Here is a 16643-nt window from a genome sequence, read left to right on the forward strand (position 1 = left end):
TAATTGCGGGGTTTGAGCTGGTTAATATATAAAATATTAGATATCCGGGAGTGAGTTACAGACTGGAATCTAACCGAGGGGTTCGGGGTGGTTTATATATAGAATAACAGATACCCGGGAGTGAGTTACAGACTGGAATCTAATCGAGGGGTTCGGGGTGGTTTATATATAGAATAACAGATACCCGGGAGTGAGTTACAGACTGGAATCTAATCGCGGGGTTCGGTGTGGTTTATATATTGAATGTGGAGATGCCGGGGTTGGACTGGGGTGAGCACAGTGCAAAGACGGACAACATCAGGTTAAAGTCAAACAGGTTTGTTTCGATGTCACTAGCTCCGACAGCGCTCCAAAAGCTAGTGACATCGAAACAAACCTGTTCGACTTTAACCTGGTGTTGTAAGGCTTCGTACTATATATAGAATAACAGATATCCGGGAGTGAGTTACAGACTGGAATCTAATCGAGGGGTTCGGGGTGGTTTATATAAAGAATAATATATACCTGGGCGTGAGTTACCGACTGGAATCTAATCGAGGGATTCGGGGTGGTTTATAATAAGAATAATATATACCCGGGCGTGAGTTACAGACTGGAATGTAATCGAGGGGTTTGGGGTGAACTATATGCAGAATGACAGATACCCGGGAGTGAGTTACAGACTGGAATCTAATCGAGGGGTTCGGGGTGGTTTATATATAGAATAACAGATACCCGGGAGTGAGTTACAGACTGGAATCTAATCGAGGGGTTCAGTGTGGATTATATATAGAATAACAGATACCCGGGAGTGAGTTACAGACTGGAATCTAATCGAGGGGTTCGGGGTGGTTTATATATCGAATAACAGATACCCGGGAGTGAGTTACAGACTGGAATCTAATCGAGGGGTTCAGGGTGGTTTATATATAGAATAACAGATACCCGGGAGTGAGTTACAGACTGGAATCTAAGCGATGGGTTCAGGGTGGTTTATACACAGAATAACAGATACCCGGGAGTGAGTTACAGACTGGAACCGAATCGAGGGGTTCAGGGTGGTTTATATATAGAATAACAGATACCCGGGAGTGAGTTACAGACTGGAATCTAATGGAGAGGTTCGGGTGATTTATAAACAAGTTAACAGATACCCGGGAGTGAGTTCCAGACTGGAATCTAATCGAGGGGTTCGGGGTGGTTTATGTATAGAATAACAGATACCTGGGAGTGAGTTACAGACTGGAATCTAATCGAGGAGTTCGGGATGGTTTCTATATAAAATAACAGAAATCCTGTAGTGAGTTACAGACTGGAATCTAATCGAGGGGTTCGGGGGGGTTTATATATAGAATAACAGATACCCGGGAGTGAGTTACAGACTGGAATCTAATCGAGGGGTTCGGGGTTGTTTATATATAGAATAACAGATGCCCGCGAGTGAGTTACAGAGTGGAATCTAATCGAGGGGTTCGGGATGGATTATATTAAGAATAACAGATATCCGGGAGTGAGTTACAGACTGGAATCTAATCGAGGGGTTCAGGGTGGTTTATATATAGAATAACAGATACCCGGGAGTGAGTTACAGACTGGAATCTAATCGAGGGGTTCAGGGTGGTTTATATATAGAATAACAGATACCTGGGAGTGAGTTACAGACTGGAATCTAATCGAGGGGTTCGGGGTGGTTTATATATAGAATAACAGATACCCGGGAGTGAGTTACAGACTGGAATCTAATCGAGGGGTTCAGGGTGGTTTATATATAGAATAACAGATACCTGGGAGTGAGTTACAGACTGGAATCTAATCGAGGGACTCGGGGTGGTTTATATATAGAATAACAGATACCCGGGAGTGAGTTACACACTGGAATCTAATCGAGGGGTTCAGGGTGGTTTATATATAGAATAACAGATACCCGGGAGTGAGTTACACACTGGAATCTAATCGAAGTGTTCAGGGTGGTTTATATATAGAATAACAGATACCCGGAAGTGAGTTACAGACTGGAATCTAATCGAGGGGTTCAGGGTGGTTTATATATAGAATAACAGATACCTGGGAGTGAGTTACAGACTGGAATCTAATCGAGGGACTCGGGGTGGTTTATATATAGAATAACAGATACCTGGGAGTGAGTTACAGACTGGAACCTAATCGAGGGGTTTGGGGTGGTTTATATATAGAATAACAGATACCCGGGAGTGAGTTACAGACTGGAACCTAATCGAGCTGTTGTGGGTCTGTGCCAAGGGAGCCAAGCTCACCGCCATTCCCTGATCACCCTGATCTCTGCTCACTATGATCCCTGCTCCCCCTGATCCCCGCTCACCGAGATCCCAGCTCACCGTGATCCTTGCTCCTCCTGATCCCCGCTCACCGAGATCCCCGCTCACCATGATCCTTGCTCACCCTGATCCCCGCTCACCGTGATCTCCACTCACCCTGATCCCCGCTCACCGTGATCCTCGCTCACCGTGATCCCAGCTCACCGTGATCCCAGCTAACCGTGATCCAAGCTCACCCTGAACCCAGTTCCCCCTGATTCCTGCTCACCCTGATCCTTGCTCACCGTGATACCTGTTCACCATGATCCCTGCTCACCCTGATCGCCGCTCACCGTGATCCCTGCTCACCCTGATCCCTGCTCACCATGATCCCTGCTCACTCAGATCCCTGCTCACTCAGATCCCTGCTCATCGTGATTCCTGCTCACCCGGATTCCTGCTCAGCCTGATCCCTGCCCACCATGTTTCCTGCTCACCCTCATCCCTGCTCATCCTGATCCATGCTCACTCTGATCCCTGCTCACCGTGATCCCTGCTCACCCCGATCCCCGCTCACCCCGATCCCCGCTCACTGTGATCCCTGCTCACCCTGATCCCTGCTCACCATGTTTCCTGCTCACCCTGATCCCTGCTCATCCTGATTCCTGCTCACTGTGATCCCTGCTCATCCTGATCCATGCTCACTCTGATCCCTGCTCACCATGATCCCTGCTCACCCTGATCCCCGCTCACCGTGATCCTTGCTCACCATGATCCACGCTCACTCTGATCCCAGCTCCCCCTGATCCCCGCTCACCATGATCCCCGCTCACCGTGATCCCCGCTCACTGTGATCCCCGCTCACCGTGATCCCCGCTCACCGTGATCCCTGTTCACCCTGATCCCCGCTCACCATGATCCCCGCTCACCCTGATCCCCACTCACCCTGATCCCCGCTCACCGTGATCCTTGCTCACCGTGAACCCAGCTCACCGTGATCTCTGCTCACCGTGATCCCTGCTCACAATGATCGCTGCTCACCCTGCTCCCTGCTCACCCTGATCTCTGCTCACCCTGATTCCTGCTCCCCTTGATCCATGCTCCCCCTGAGCCCTGCTCACCATGATTCCTGCTCACCGTGATCTATGCTCACTCTGATCCCTGCTCACTGTGATCCCTGCTCACCCTGATTCCTGCTCACCGTGATCCCTGCTCACCGTGATCCCCGCTCACCATGATCCCCGCTCACCGTGATCCCCGCTCACTGTGATCCCCGCTCACCGTGATCCCTGTTCACCCTGATCCCCGCTCACCATGATCCTTGCTCACCGTGATCCCCGCTCACCCTGATCCCCACTCACCCTGATCCCCGCTCACCGTGATCCTTGCTCACCGTGAACCCAGCTCACCGTGATCCCTGCTCACCGTGATCCTTGCTCACCATGATCGCTGCTCACCCTGCTCCCTGCTCACCCTGATCTCTGCTCACCCTGATTCCTGCTCCCCTTGATCCATGCTCCCCCTGAGCCCTGCTCACCATGATTCCTGCTCACCGTGATCTCTGCTCACTCTGATCCCTGCTCACTGTGATCCCTGCTCACCCTGATTCCTGCTCACCGTGATCCCTGCTCACCGTGATCCCTGCTCACTGTGATCCCTGCCCACCGTGATCCCTGCTCACCCTGATCCCTGTTCACTCTGATCCCTGCTCACTCTGATTCCTGCTCACTCTGATTCCTGTTCACCGTGATCCCTGCTCACCGTGATCCCTGCTCACCATGATCGCTGCTCACCCTGCTCCCTGCTCACCCTGATCTCTGCTCACCCTGATTCCTGCTCCCCTTGATCCATGCTCCCCCTGAGCCCTGCTCACCATGATTCCTGCTCACCGTGATCTCTGCTCACTCTGATCCCTGCTCACTGTGATCCCTGCTCACCGTGATCCCTGCTCACTGTGATCCCTGCTCACCGTGATCCATGCTCACCCTGATTCCAGCTCACCAGGATCCCTGCTCACCGTGATAACTGCTCCCCCTGATTCCAGCTCACAATGATTCCTGCTCACCCCGAATCCTGCTCACAGTGATCCCTGCAGCCCCTGATTCCAGCTCACCCAGATTCCAGCTCACACTGATTCCTGCTCACACTGATTCCTGCTCACCGTGATCCCTGCTCACCCTGAATCCTGCTCACTGTGATCCCTGCTCACCATGATTACTGCTCACCCTGATCCCTGCTCTGTGATCCCTGCTCACCCTGATCCCTGCTCACTGTGATCCCTGCTCACCATGATTCCTGCTCACCGTTATCCCTGCTCACCATGTGCCCTGCTCACCCTGATCCCTGATCACCCTGAGCCCTGCTCACTGTGATTCCTGCTCACCGTTATCTCTGCTCACCCTGATCCCTGTTCATTGTGATCCCTGCTCACCCAAATTCCTGCTCACCGTGATCCCTGCTCACTGTGATCCCTGCTCACCTTGATCCCTGCTCACCTTGATCCCTGCTCACCCTGATCCCTGCTCACCCTGATCCCTGCTCAGTCTGATTCCTGCTCACTCTGATTCCTGTTCACCGTGATCCCTGCTCACCGTGATCCCTGCTGACCCTGTTTCCAGCTCACCCGGATTCGTGCTCCCCTTGATCCCTACTCCCCCTGAGCCCTGCTCACCGTGATTCCTGCTCAACGTGATCTCTGCTCACCCTGATCCCTGCTCAATGTGATCCCTGCTCACCCTGATTCCTGCTCACCGTGATCCCTGCTCACCGTGATCCCTGCTCACTGTGATCCATGCTCACCCTGATTCCAGCTCACCAAGATCCCTGCTCACCCCGAATCCTGCTCACAGTGATCCCTGCAGCCCCTGATTCCAGCTCACCCTGATTCCAACTCACACTGATTCCTGCTCACCGTGATCCCTGCTCACCCTGAATCCTGCTCACCGTGATCCCTGCTCACCATGATTACTGCTCACCCTGATCCCTGCTCTGTGATCCCTGCTCACCCTGATCCCTGCTCACTGTGATCCCTGCTGACCATGATTCCTGCTCACCGTGATCCCTGCTCACCATGTGTCCTGCTCACCCTGATCACTGATCACCCTGAGCCCTGCTCACCGTGATTCCTGCTCACCGTTATCTCTGCTCACCCTGATCCCTGTTCATTGTGATCCCTGCTCACCCAAATTCGTGCTCACCGTGATCCCTGCTCACTGTGATCCCTGCTCAGTCTGATTCCTGCTCACTCTGATTCCTGTTCACCGTGATCCCTGCTCACCGTGATCCCTGCTGACCCTGTTTCAAGCTCACCCTGATTCCTGCTCCCCTTGATCCCTACTCCCCCTGAGCCCTGCTCACCGTGATTCCTGCTCACCGTGATCTCTGCTCACCCTGATCCCTGCTCACTGTGATCCCTGCTCACCCTGATTCCTGCTCACCGTGATCCCTGCTCACTGTGATCCCTGCTCACTGTGATCCCTGCTCACCGTGATCCATGCTCACCCTGATTCCAGCTCACCAGGATCCCTGCTCACTCCGAATCCTGCTCACAGTGATCCCTGCAGCCCCTGATTCCAGCTCACCCTGATTCCAGCTCGCACTGATTCCTGCTCACCGTGATCCCTGCTCACCCTGAATCCTGCTCACCGTGATCCCTGCTCACCATGATTACTGCTCACCCTGATCCCTGCTCTGTGATCCCTGCTCACTGTGATCCCTGCTCACCATGATTCCTGCTCACCGTGATCCCTGCTCACCATGTGTCCTGCTCACCCTGATCCCTGATCACCCTGAGCCCTGCTCACCGTGATTCCTGCTCACCGTTATCTCTGCTCACCCTGATCCCTGTTCATTGTGATCCCGGCTCACCCAAATTCCTGCTCACCGTGATCCCTGCTCACTGTGATCCCTGCTCACCTTGATCCCTGCTCACCTTGATCCCTGCTCACCCTGATCCATGCTCACCCTGATCCCTGCTCACTCTGGTTCCTGCTCACTCTGATTCCTGCTCACCGTGATCCCTGCTGACCCTGTTTCCAGCTCACCAGAATCCATGCGCACCGTGATCCCTGCTCCCCCTGATTCCAGCTCACCCGGATTCCTGCTCACCCTGAATGCTGCTCAGATCCTTGCTGCCCTTGATTCCTGCTCACCGTGATCCCTGTTCACATTGAATCCTGCTCACTGTGATCCCTGCTCACCATGATTCCTGCTCACCGTGATCCCTGCTCACCATGTGTCCTGCTCACCCTGATCACCCTGAGCCCTGCTCACCGTGATTCCTGCTCACCGTTATCTCTGCTCACCCTGATCCCTGTTCATTGTGATCCCTGCTCACCCAAATTCCTGCTCACCGTGATCCCTGCTCACTGTGATCCCTGCTCACCTTGATCCCTGCTCACCTTGATCCCTGCTCACCCTGATCCCTGCTCACCCTGATCCCTGCTCAGTCTGATTCCTGCTCACTCTGATTCCTGCTCACCGTGATCCCTGCTCACCGTGATCCCTGCTGACCCTGTTTCCAGCTCACCAGGATCCATGCGCACCGTGATCCCTGCTCCCCCTGATTCCAGATCACCCGGATTCCTGCTCACCCTGAATGCTGCTCACCGTGATCCTTGCTGCCCCTGATTCCTGCTCACCGTGATCCCTGCTCACCATGTGACTCACTTTACGCGAAGTAACTGCAATAACAGCATGGGATTAACACAGCAGCACAGTGGTTAGCACTGTTGCTTCACCGCGCCAGGGTCCCAGGTTCGATTCCCGGCTTGGGTCGCTGTCTGTGCGGAGTCTGCACATCCTCCCCGTGTCTGCGTGGTTTTCCTCCGGGTGCTCCGGTTTCCGCCCACAATTCCCGAAAGACGTGCTGTTAGGTGAATTGGACATTCTGAGTTCTCCCTCTGTGTACCCGAACAGGTGCCGGAGTGTGGCGACTAGGGGCTTTTCACAGTAACTTCATTGCGGTATTTATGTAAGCCGACTTGTGACAATAATCAAGATTTAGTGGCAGATTGAAAGAGGTAATTGAATCCGGCTGCTTACTTCTTGCCCAACTCTTGCTGGCATCTTGCCCAAACTGACTGGCAGCTTTGGAGGGTGGATTGTGTAATTTGTTCCAGGCAACAATGGGGGCCACAATCACTATACCAACAAATACACATCGTCCCTCGCATCGCACAGGCCTTTCACACGGCAGTTCTGTGTGCAGAGTACCGCAGGAGACGATAAAATATTTCACAATAATTCTGGAAAGTTCCATAATGACATAAACATGGAGCATTCCCTCCAGTGGCTCACTGAGTAACCGTCCGTGAGCTCAGTCCAATGTCACACTGCCTCAACAAACATCACTTGTGGACAATATTCCCTTTTCACTATTCTGTTAGATCAGGGCACAACTCACGTCAGGGTACGTGCTGCACTGTCAGAGGGTCAGTACTGAGGCAGTGCTGCACTGTCAGAGGGTCAGTACTGAGGGAGTGCCGCACTGTCAGAGGGTCAGTACTGAGGGAGTGTCGCACTGTCAGAGGGTAGGTACTGAGGGAGAGCAGCACTGTCAGAGGGTCAGTACTGAGGGAGCGCTGCACTGTCAGAGGGTCAGTACTGAGGGAGTGCCGCACTGTCAGAGGGTCAGTACTGAGGGAGTGCCGCACTGTCAGAGGGTCAGTACTGAGGGAGTGCTGCACTGTCAGAGGTTCAGTACTGAGGGAGTGCTGCACTGTCAGAGGTTCAGTACTGAGGGAGTGCTGCACTGTCAGAGGGTCAGTACTGAGGGAGTGCTGCACTGTCAGAGGGTCAGTACTGAGGGAGTGCCGCACTGTCAGAGGGTCAGTACTGAGGGAGTGCTGCACTGTCAGAGGGTCAGTACTGAGGGAGTGCTGCACTGTCAGAGGGTCAGTACTGAGGGAGTGCTGCACTGTCAGAGGGTCAGTACTGAGGGAGTTCTGCACTGTCAGAGGGTCTGTACTGAGGGAGTGCCGCACTGTCAGAGGGTCAGTACTGAGGGAGTGCTGCACTGTCAGAGGGTCAGTACTGAGGGAGTGCTGCACTGTCAGAGGGTCTGTACTGAGGGAGTGCCGCACTGTCAGAGGGTCAGTACTGAGGGAGCGCTGCACTGTCAGAGGGTCAGTACTGAGGGAGTGCCGCACAGTCAGAGGGTCAGTACTGAGGGAGTGCCGCACTGTCAGAGGGTCAGTACTGAGGGAGCGCTGCAGTGTCAGAGGGTCAGTACTGAGGGAGTTCTGCACTGTCAGAGGGTCAGTACTGAGGGAGTGCCGCACTGTCAGAGGGTCAGTACTGAGGGAGTGCCGCATTGTCAGAGGGTCAGTACTGAGGGAGCGCTGTAGTGTCAGAGGGTCAGTACTGAGGGACTGCTGCACTGTCAGAGGGTCAGTACTGAGGGAGTGCTGCAGTGTCAGAGGGTCAGTACACAGAGGGTCAGTACTGAGGGAGTGCTGCACTGTCAGAGGGTCAGTACTGAGGGAGTGCCGCACTGTCAGAGGGTCAGTACTGAGGGAGTGCCGCACTGTCAGAGGGTCAGTACTGAGGGAGTGCTGCACTGTCAGAGGGTCAGTACTGAGGGAGTGCCGCACTGTCAGAGGGTCAGTACTGAGGGAGTGCTGCACTGTCAGAGGGTCAGTACTGAGGGAGTGCCGCACTGTCAGAGGGTCAGTACTGAGGGAGTGCCGCACTGTCAGAGGGTCAGTACTGAGGGAGTGCTGCACTGTCAGAGGGTCAGTACTGAGGGAGCGCTGCACTGTCAGAGGGTCAGTACTGAGGGAGTACTGCACAGTCAGAGGGTCAGGACTGAGGGAGTGCTGCACGGTCAGAGGGTCAGTACTGAGTGAGTGCTGCACTGTCAGAGGGTCAGTACTGAGGGAGTGCTGCACTGTCAGAGAGTCAGTACTGAGGGAGTGCCGCACTGTCAGAGGGTCAGTACTGAGGGAGCGCTGCACTGTCAGAGGGTCAGTACTGAGGGGGTGCTGCACTGTCAGAGGGTCAGTACTGAGGGAGTGCCGCACTGTCAGAGGGTCAGTACTGAGCGAGTGCCGCACTGTCAGAGGGTCAGTACTGAGGGAGTGCTGCACTGTCAGAGAGTCAGTACTGAGGGAGTGCTGCACTGTCAGAGGGTCAGTACTGAGGGAGTGCCGCACTGTCAGAGGGTCAGTACTGAGGGAGTGCTGCACTGTCAGAGGGTCAGTACTGAGGGAGTGCCGCACAGTCAGAGGGTCAGTACTGAGGGAGTGCTGCACTGTCAGAGTGTCAGTACTGAGGGAGTGCTGCACTGTCAGAGGGTCAGTACTGAGGGAGTGCTGCACTGTCACAGGGTCAGTACTGAGGGAGTGCCGCACTGTCAGAGGGTCAGTCCTGAGGGAGTGCTGCACTATCAGAGGGTCAGTACTGAGGGAGTGCTGCACTGTCAGAGGGTCAGTACTGAGGGAGTGCCGCACTGTCAGAGGGTCAGTACTGAGGGAGTGCCGCACTGTCAGAGGGTCAGTACTGAGGGAGTGCCGCACTGTCAGAGGGTCAGTCCTGAGGGAGTGCTGCACTATCAGAGGGTCAGTACTGAGGGAGTGCTGCACTGTCAGAGGGTCAGTACTGAGGGAGTGCCGCACTGTCAGAGGGTCAGTACTGAGGGAGTGCCGCACTGTCAGAGGGTCGGTACTGAGGGAGTGTTGCACTGTCAGAGGGTCAGAACTGAGGGAGTGCTGCACTGTCAGAGGATCAGTACTGAGGGAGTGCTGCACTGTCAGCGGGTCAGTACTGAGGGAGTGCCGCAAGAAAAAAGAACAAAGAAAAGTACAGCACAGGAACAGGCCCTTCGGCCCTCCAAGTCCGTGCCGACCATGCTGCCCGACTAAACTACAATCTTCTACAATTCCTGGGTCCGTATCCCTCTATTCCCATCCTATTCATGTATTTGTCAAGATGCCCCTTAAATGTCACTATCGTCCCTGCTTCCACCACCTCCTCCGACAGCGTATTCCAGGCACCCACTACACTCTGTGTATAAAACTTGCCTCGTACATCTACTCTAAACCTTGCCCCTCTCACCTTAAACCTATGCCCCCTAGTAATTGACCCCTCTACCCCGGGGAAAAGCCTCTGACTATCCACTCTGTCTATGCCCCTCCTAATTTTGTAGACCTCTATCAGGTCGCCCCTCAACCCCCTTCGTTCCAGTGAGAACAAACCGAGTTTATTCAACCGCTCCTCATAGCTAATGCCCTCCATACCAGGCAACATTCTGGTAAATCTCTTCTGCACCCTCTCTAAAGCCTCCACATCCTTCTGGTAGTGTGGAGACCAGAATTGAACACTATACTCCAAGTGTGGCCTAACTAAGGTTCTATACAGCTGCAACATGACTTGCCAATTCTTATACTCAATGCCCCGGCCAATGAAGGCAAGCATGCCTTATGCCTTCTTGACTACCTTCTCCACCTGTGTTGCCCCTTTCAATGACCTGTGGACCTGTACACCTAGATCTCTCTGACTGTCAATACTCTTGAGGATTCTACCATTCACTGTATATTCCCTACCTGCATTAGACCACCCAAAATGCATTACCTCACATTTGTCCAGATTAAACTCCATCTGCCATCTCTCCGCCCAAGCCTCCAAACAATCTAAATCCTGCTGTATCCTCAGACAGTCCTCATCGCTATCCGCAATTCCACCAACCTTTGTGTCGTCTGCAAACTTACTAATCAGACCAGTTACATTTTCCTCCAAATCATTTATATATATTTTCCTCCAAATCATTTATATATACTCCAAACAGCAAAGGTCCCAGCACTGATCCCTGTGGAACACCACTGGTCACAGCCCTCCAATTAGAAAAGCATCCTTCCATTGGTACTCTCTGCCTTCTATGACCTAGCCAGTTCTGTATCCACCTTGCCAGCTCACCCCTGATCCCGTGTGACTTCACCTTTTGTACTAGTCTACCATGAGGGACCTTGTCAAAGGCCTTACTGAAGTCCATATAGACAATATCCACTGCCCTACCTGCATCAATCATCTTAGTGACCTCCTCGAAAAACTCTATCAAGTTAGTGAGACACGACCTCCCCTTTACAAAACCATGCTGCCTCTCACTAATACGTCCATTTGGGAGTAGATCCTGTCTTGAAAAATTCTCTCCAGTAATTTCCCTACCACTGAAGTAAGGCTCACCGGCCTGTAGTTGCCTAGATTATCCTTGCTACCCTTCTTAAACAGAGGAACAACATTGGCTATTCTCCAGTCCTCCGGGACATCCCCTGAAGACAGTGAGGATCCAAAGATTTCTATCAAGGCCTCAGCAATTTCCTCTCCAGCCTCCTTCAGTATTCTGGGGTAGATCCCATCAGGCCCTGGGGACTTATCTACCTTAATATTTTTTAAGACACCCAACACCTCGTCTTTTTGGATCTCAATGTGACCCAGGCTATCTACACCCCCTTCTCCAGACTCAACATCTACCAATTTCTTCTCTTTGGTGAATACTGATGCAAAGTATTCATTTAGTACCTCGCCCATTTCCTCTGGCTCCACACATAGATTCCCTTGCCTATCCTTCAGTGGGCCAACCCTTTCCCTGGCTACCCTCTTGCTTTTTATGTACGTGTAAAAAGCCTTGGGATTTTCCTTAACCCTATTTGCCAATGACTTTTCGTGACCCCCTTCTAGCCCTCCTGACTCCTTGCTTAAGTTCCTTCCTACTTTCCTTATCTTCCACGCAGGCTTCGTCTGTTCCCAGCCTTTTAGCCGTGACAAATGCCTCCTTTTTCTTTTTGACGAGGCCTACAATATCTCTCGTTATCCAAGGTTCCCGAGAATTGCCGTATTTATCCTTCTTCCTCACAGGAACATGCCGGTCCTGAATTCCTTTCAACTGACACTTGAAAGCCTCCCACATGTCAGATGTTGATTTGCCCTCAAACATCCGCCCCCAATTCAGTTCCTGCCTAATATTGTTATAATTAGCCTTCCCCCAATTTAGCACATTCATCCTAGGACCACTCTTATCCTTGTCCACCAGCACTTTAAAATTTACTGAATTGTGGTCACTGTTCCCGAAATGCTCCCCTACTGAAACATCTACCACCTGGCTGGGCTCATTCCCCAATACCAGGTCCAGTACCGTCCCTTCCCTAGTTGGGACTGTCTACATATTGTTTTAAGAAGCCCTCCTGGATGCTCCTTACAAACTCCCCCCCGGTCTAAGCCCCTGGCACTAAGTGAGTCCCAGTCAATATTGGGGAAGTTGAAGTCTCCCATCACCACAACCCTGTTGTTTTTACTCCTTTCCAAAATCTGTCTACCTATCTGCTCCTCTATCTCCCGCTGGCTGTTGGGAGGCCTGTAGTATACCCCCAACATTGTGACTGCACCCTTCTTAATCCTGATCTCTACCCATATAGCCTCACTGCCCTCTGAGGTGTCCTCCCGCAGTACAGCTGTGATATTCTCCCTAACCAGTAGTGCAACTCCGCCTCCCCTTTTACATCCCCCTCTATCCCGCCTGAAACACCTAACTCCTGGAACGTTTAGCTGCCAATCCTGCCCTTCCCTCAACCAGGTCTCAATAATGGCAACAACATCATAGTTCCAAGTACTAATCCAAGCTCTAAGTTCATCTGCCTTACCCGTAATACTTTTTGCATTAAAACATATGCACTTCAGGCCACCAGACCCGCTGTGTTCAGCAACTTCTCCCTGTCTGCTCTGCCTCAGAGCCACACTGTCCCTATTCCCTAGTTCTCCCTCAATGCTCTCACCTTCTGACCTATTGCTCCCGTGCCCACCCCCCTGCCATACTAGTTTAAACCCTCCCGTGTGGGATCTTGTTATGCATCGATTGGCTGCCACATTTGCTGAATTACAACAGTGCCGATACTTTTCAATGGATGGAAAGCTGTGTGAGATCCCGCGGTCCCAGCCGGACAGTTTGATTAAAGGGAGTGGCACTCACCAGAATTGCATCACTGGCTCCAGTTGCGAGGAAGATGTTGTCTGGGTCTGAGGGAATGCCTCCATCCCGCGTCTCTATGTATCTGGCCACATGCTTCCGAACAACCTCCAGTCCTTGGCTGGCAGTGTAGGCCCCTGGATGAAGATATTGATTCCAGTGTGAATGTGGAGTGAGGTCAACCCAACAGCCAAAGTTCAGCAAGAGTAGCTAGCTGCAGCTATTCCCAGAACCGTCCCCATCCCTGGATTGATGCCATGGAAGAACTGGAACGCTGGGATTCTCCAATAATGGGGCTATGTCCCCACTCCAGCATCACAATGCGGGCGTTTCACGCTGGACTTTCCTAGCAAGGCCCCGGAGTGCTTGTCGTAGCTCTGGCTGTCGATAGGGGGCCCCGCGCTTCCGGTCGGGCGCCCGCCTTTGCGCACGGTGGCAGCTCCATAGGTCACGGCAGACTCACACCGCGGAGCAGCACCAGTAATGTCGGTCCCTCCGAGATCGCGCACGCCGGCCGATCGGTGCCGGCCGATCGCTAGCCTGGCCGTCCGTGAGACGCCCCCTGGCGTAGGATCCTCCCCCCCCCCCCCCCCCCCCCCCCCCCCAGCAGGGCAGCCGCGAACTGAGTTCGCAGCCGCCCCCGGCCGTTCCCGACAGGCAAAACGTGGTTAGAATAACGGCGTCGGGGACCATTGCAGAATCGCCACGGGGGGCCTCTGTCAACCCGCGCCCTGCAGACCGCCCGGGGCGCGATCCGCGGCCATTCTCCGGACACCGGAGCGGTGTCGCGCCGGATTTCGACGTCGGCGCTCATTCTCCGCCCCCGCGCCGATCCCGATTTCAGAGTGGAGGCTCGGAGAATCCCACCCACTATTTTCTGATTATTCAGCTCTTGTAAACTTTCTCACCTCTGAGGGTGTCTTTGTGACACAGTTGGGAACATCCCCGTCTTGGAGCCTTGTGCAATCTGCTCCAGGTTTGAGTCGCGCCCATGGTGACTGCGGAAGGTCACAGGTTATAACACAGGTTGTCTATCAACCTGCAGGTTGTGTCAATGCACACCAGTGGTGTGCGGGAAGAGTGAGTCGTCGCCAGTTGTGTGTTGCAAAGAATGTTGGAACCTCTCCCATAGCTCTAGGTGGGTGTATGTTGTCACAGAAACGCAAAACCGCTTGAGGGACCGCCTTGCTCAGTTGGTTTTGTGGCTGTTGTGGGTGAGGTTGGTCCCAACAGCACGGGGAACCATCCCCATTCCGGCTGGGATGGATTTGGGACTTGTCTACTTTTTCTACACATGATGGATATCACAGGACTGCGGGTTGGACCCGTCTTCGGGCAGGGATCTCCAGAAGGAAATTCTCATTTCACCTCATGTTCCTCAAAAAGTCATCACTCGGAAGGAGTGCCAACAGTCTATCAGTGCAGATCGGAAATGTGCAATCTGCATCCTGCGGGATGTGGGAAGTCAAGTAGGCACAAAGTGCCCTGAATGACTCGATCTGCAGGAAGTGTCATCAGAACCCCGGGATGCAGAATTTGGGCTGCGGCTGGAATCACTATCCACAGGGCCGAGGATTACCTGGACAGCACGTATAGCGAGGTGCTCACACAGCAGCTCAATACACAATCAGAGAGGGAATGGGTAACAGCCAGAGTATCAAAGGGTAACAGTCAGGTCGTTTGGGGATCCTCCAACGATGCCGCACTCTCGAACCACTGTGAGGACAGTGGCCCCTCAGAGGGCAGTGACCCCTCAGAGGGCAGTGGTTCCTCAGAAGGCAGTGACCCCTCAGAGGGCAGTGGCCCCTCAGAGGGCAGTGACCCCTCAGAGGGCAGTGACCCCTCAGAGGGCAGTGACCCCTCAGAGGGCAGTGGTTCCTCAGAGGGCAGTGGTTCCTCAGAGGGCAGTGATTCCTCAGAGGGGAGTGGCTCCTCAGAGGGCAGTGACCCCTCAGAGGGCAGTGACCCCTCAGAGGGCAGTGGTTCCTCAGAAGGCAGTGACCCCTCAGAGGGCAGTGGCCCCTCAGAGGGCAGTGACCCCTCAGAGGGCAGTGACCCCTCAGAGGGCAGTGGCTCCTCAGAGGGCAGTGGTTCCTCAGAGGTCGTGGCCCCCTCAGAGGGCAGTGGCTCCTCAGAGGGCAGTGGCTCCTCAGAGGGCAGTGGTTCCTCAGAGGGCAGTGGCTCCTCAGAGGGCAGTGGTTCCTCAGAGGGCAGTGACCCCTCAGAGGGCAATGGCTCCTCAGAGGGCAGTGGTTGCTCAGAGGGCAGTGGCCCCTCAGAGGGCAGTGGCCCCTCAGAGGGCAGTGGCTCCTCAGAGGGCAGTGGCCCCTCAAAGGGCAGTGGCTCCTCAGAGGGCAGTGGTTGCTCAGAGGGCAGTGGCCCCTCAGGGGGCTGGGGTTCCTCAGAGGGCAGTAGCCCCAAAGAGGGCAGTGGTTGCTCAGAGGGCAGGGGTTCCTCAGAGGGCAGTGGTTCCTCAGAGGGCAGTGGCCCCTCAGAGGGCAGTGGTTGCTCAGAGGGCAGTGGTTCCTCAGAGGGCAGTGGCCCCTCAGAGGGCAGTGGCTCCTCAGAGGGCAGTAGCCCCAAAGAGGGCAGTGGTTGCTCAGAGGGCAGTGGTTGCTCAGAGGGCAGTGGTTGCTCAGAGGGCAGTGGTTGCTCAGAGGGCAGTGGTTGCTCAGAGGGCAGTGGCCCCTCAGAGGGCAGTGACCCCTCAGAGGGCAGTGGTTGCTCAGAGGGCAGTGGTTGCTCAGAGGGCAGTGGCTCATAGAATCATAGAATCATAGAAGTTTACAGCATGGAAACAGGCCCTTCGGCCCAACCAGTCCATGCCGCCCAGTTTTTACCATTAAGCTAGTCCCAGTTGCCCGCACTTGGCCCATAACCCTCTATACCCATCTTACCCATGTAACTATCTAAATGCTTTTTAAAAGACACAATTGTACCCGCCTCTACTACTACCTCTGGCAGCCCATTCCAGACACTCACGACCCTCTGAGTGAAGAAATTGCCCCTCTGGGCCCTTCTGAATCTCTCCCCTCTCACCTTAAACCTATGCCCTCTAGTTTTAGACTCCCCTACCTTTGGGAAAAGATGTTGACTATCTACCTTATCTATGCCCCTCATTATTTTATAGACCTCTATAAGATCACCCCTAAGCCTCCTACGCTCCAGGGAAAAAAGTCCCAGTCTATCCAGCCTCTCCTTATAACTCAAACCATCAAGTCCCGGCAACATCCTAGTAAATCTTTTCTGCACTCTTTCCAGTTTAATAATATCCTTTCTATTATAGGGTGACCAGAACTGCACACAGTATTCCAAGTGTGGCCGTACCAATGTCTTGTACAACTTCAACAAGACGTCCCAACTCCTGTATTCAATGTTCCGACCAATGAAACCAAGCATGCCGAATGCCTTCTTCACCACCCTGTCCACCTGCG

The 16643-nt window shown here is 53.7% G+C and overlaps 1 protein-coding gene across 5 annotated transcripts in view; it reads right to left on the reverse strand.

Moving 5' to 3' along the window:
* LOC140424668 (alanine aminotransferase 2-like) overlaps positions 1–16643 on the reverse strand; it is a 195852-nt gene that overhangs the window by 113203 nt on the left and 66006 nt on the right. For all 5 annotated transcript variants that reach the window (XM_072507929.1, XM_072507928.1, XM_072507930.1 and 2 more), the window contains one exon: positions 13213–13346. In XM_072507929.1, the coding sequence (XP_072364030.1) occupies positions 13213–13346 (134 nt within the window). The remainder of the gene's footprint in view (positions 1–13212; positions 13347–16643) is intronic.

This window comes from Scyliorhinus torazame, chromosome 6 (assembly GCF_047496885.1).
Source record: "Scyliorhinus torazame isolate Kashiwa2021f chromosome 6, sScyTor2.1, whole genome shotgun sequence".
NCBI classification, from domain to species: Eukaryota; Metazoa; Chordata; class Chondrichthyes; order Carcharhiniformes; family Scyliorhinidae; genus Scyliorhinus; species Scyliorhinus torazame.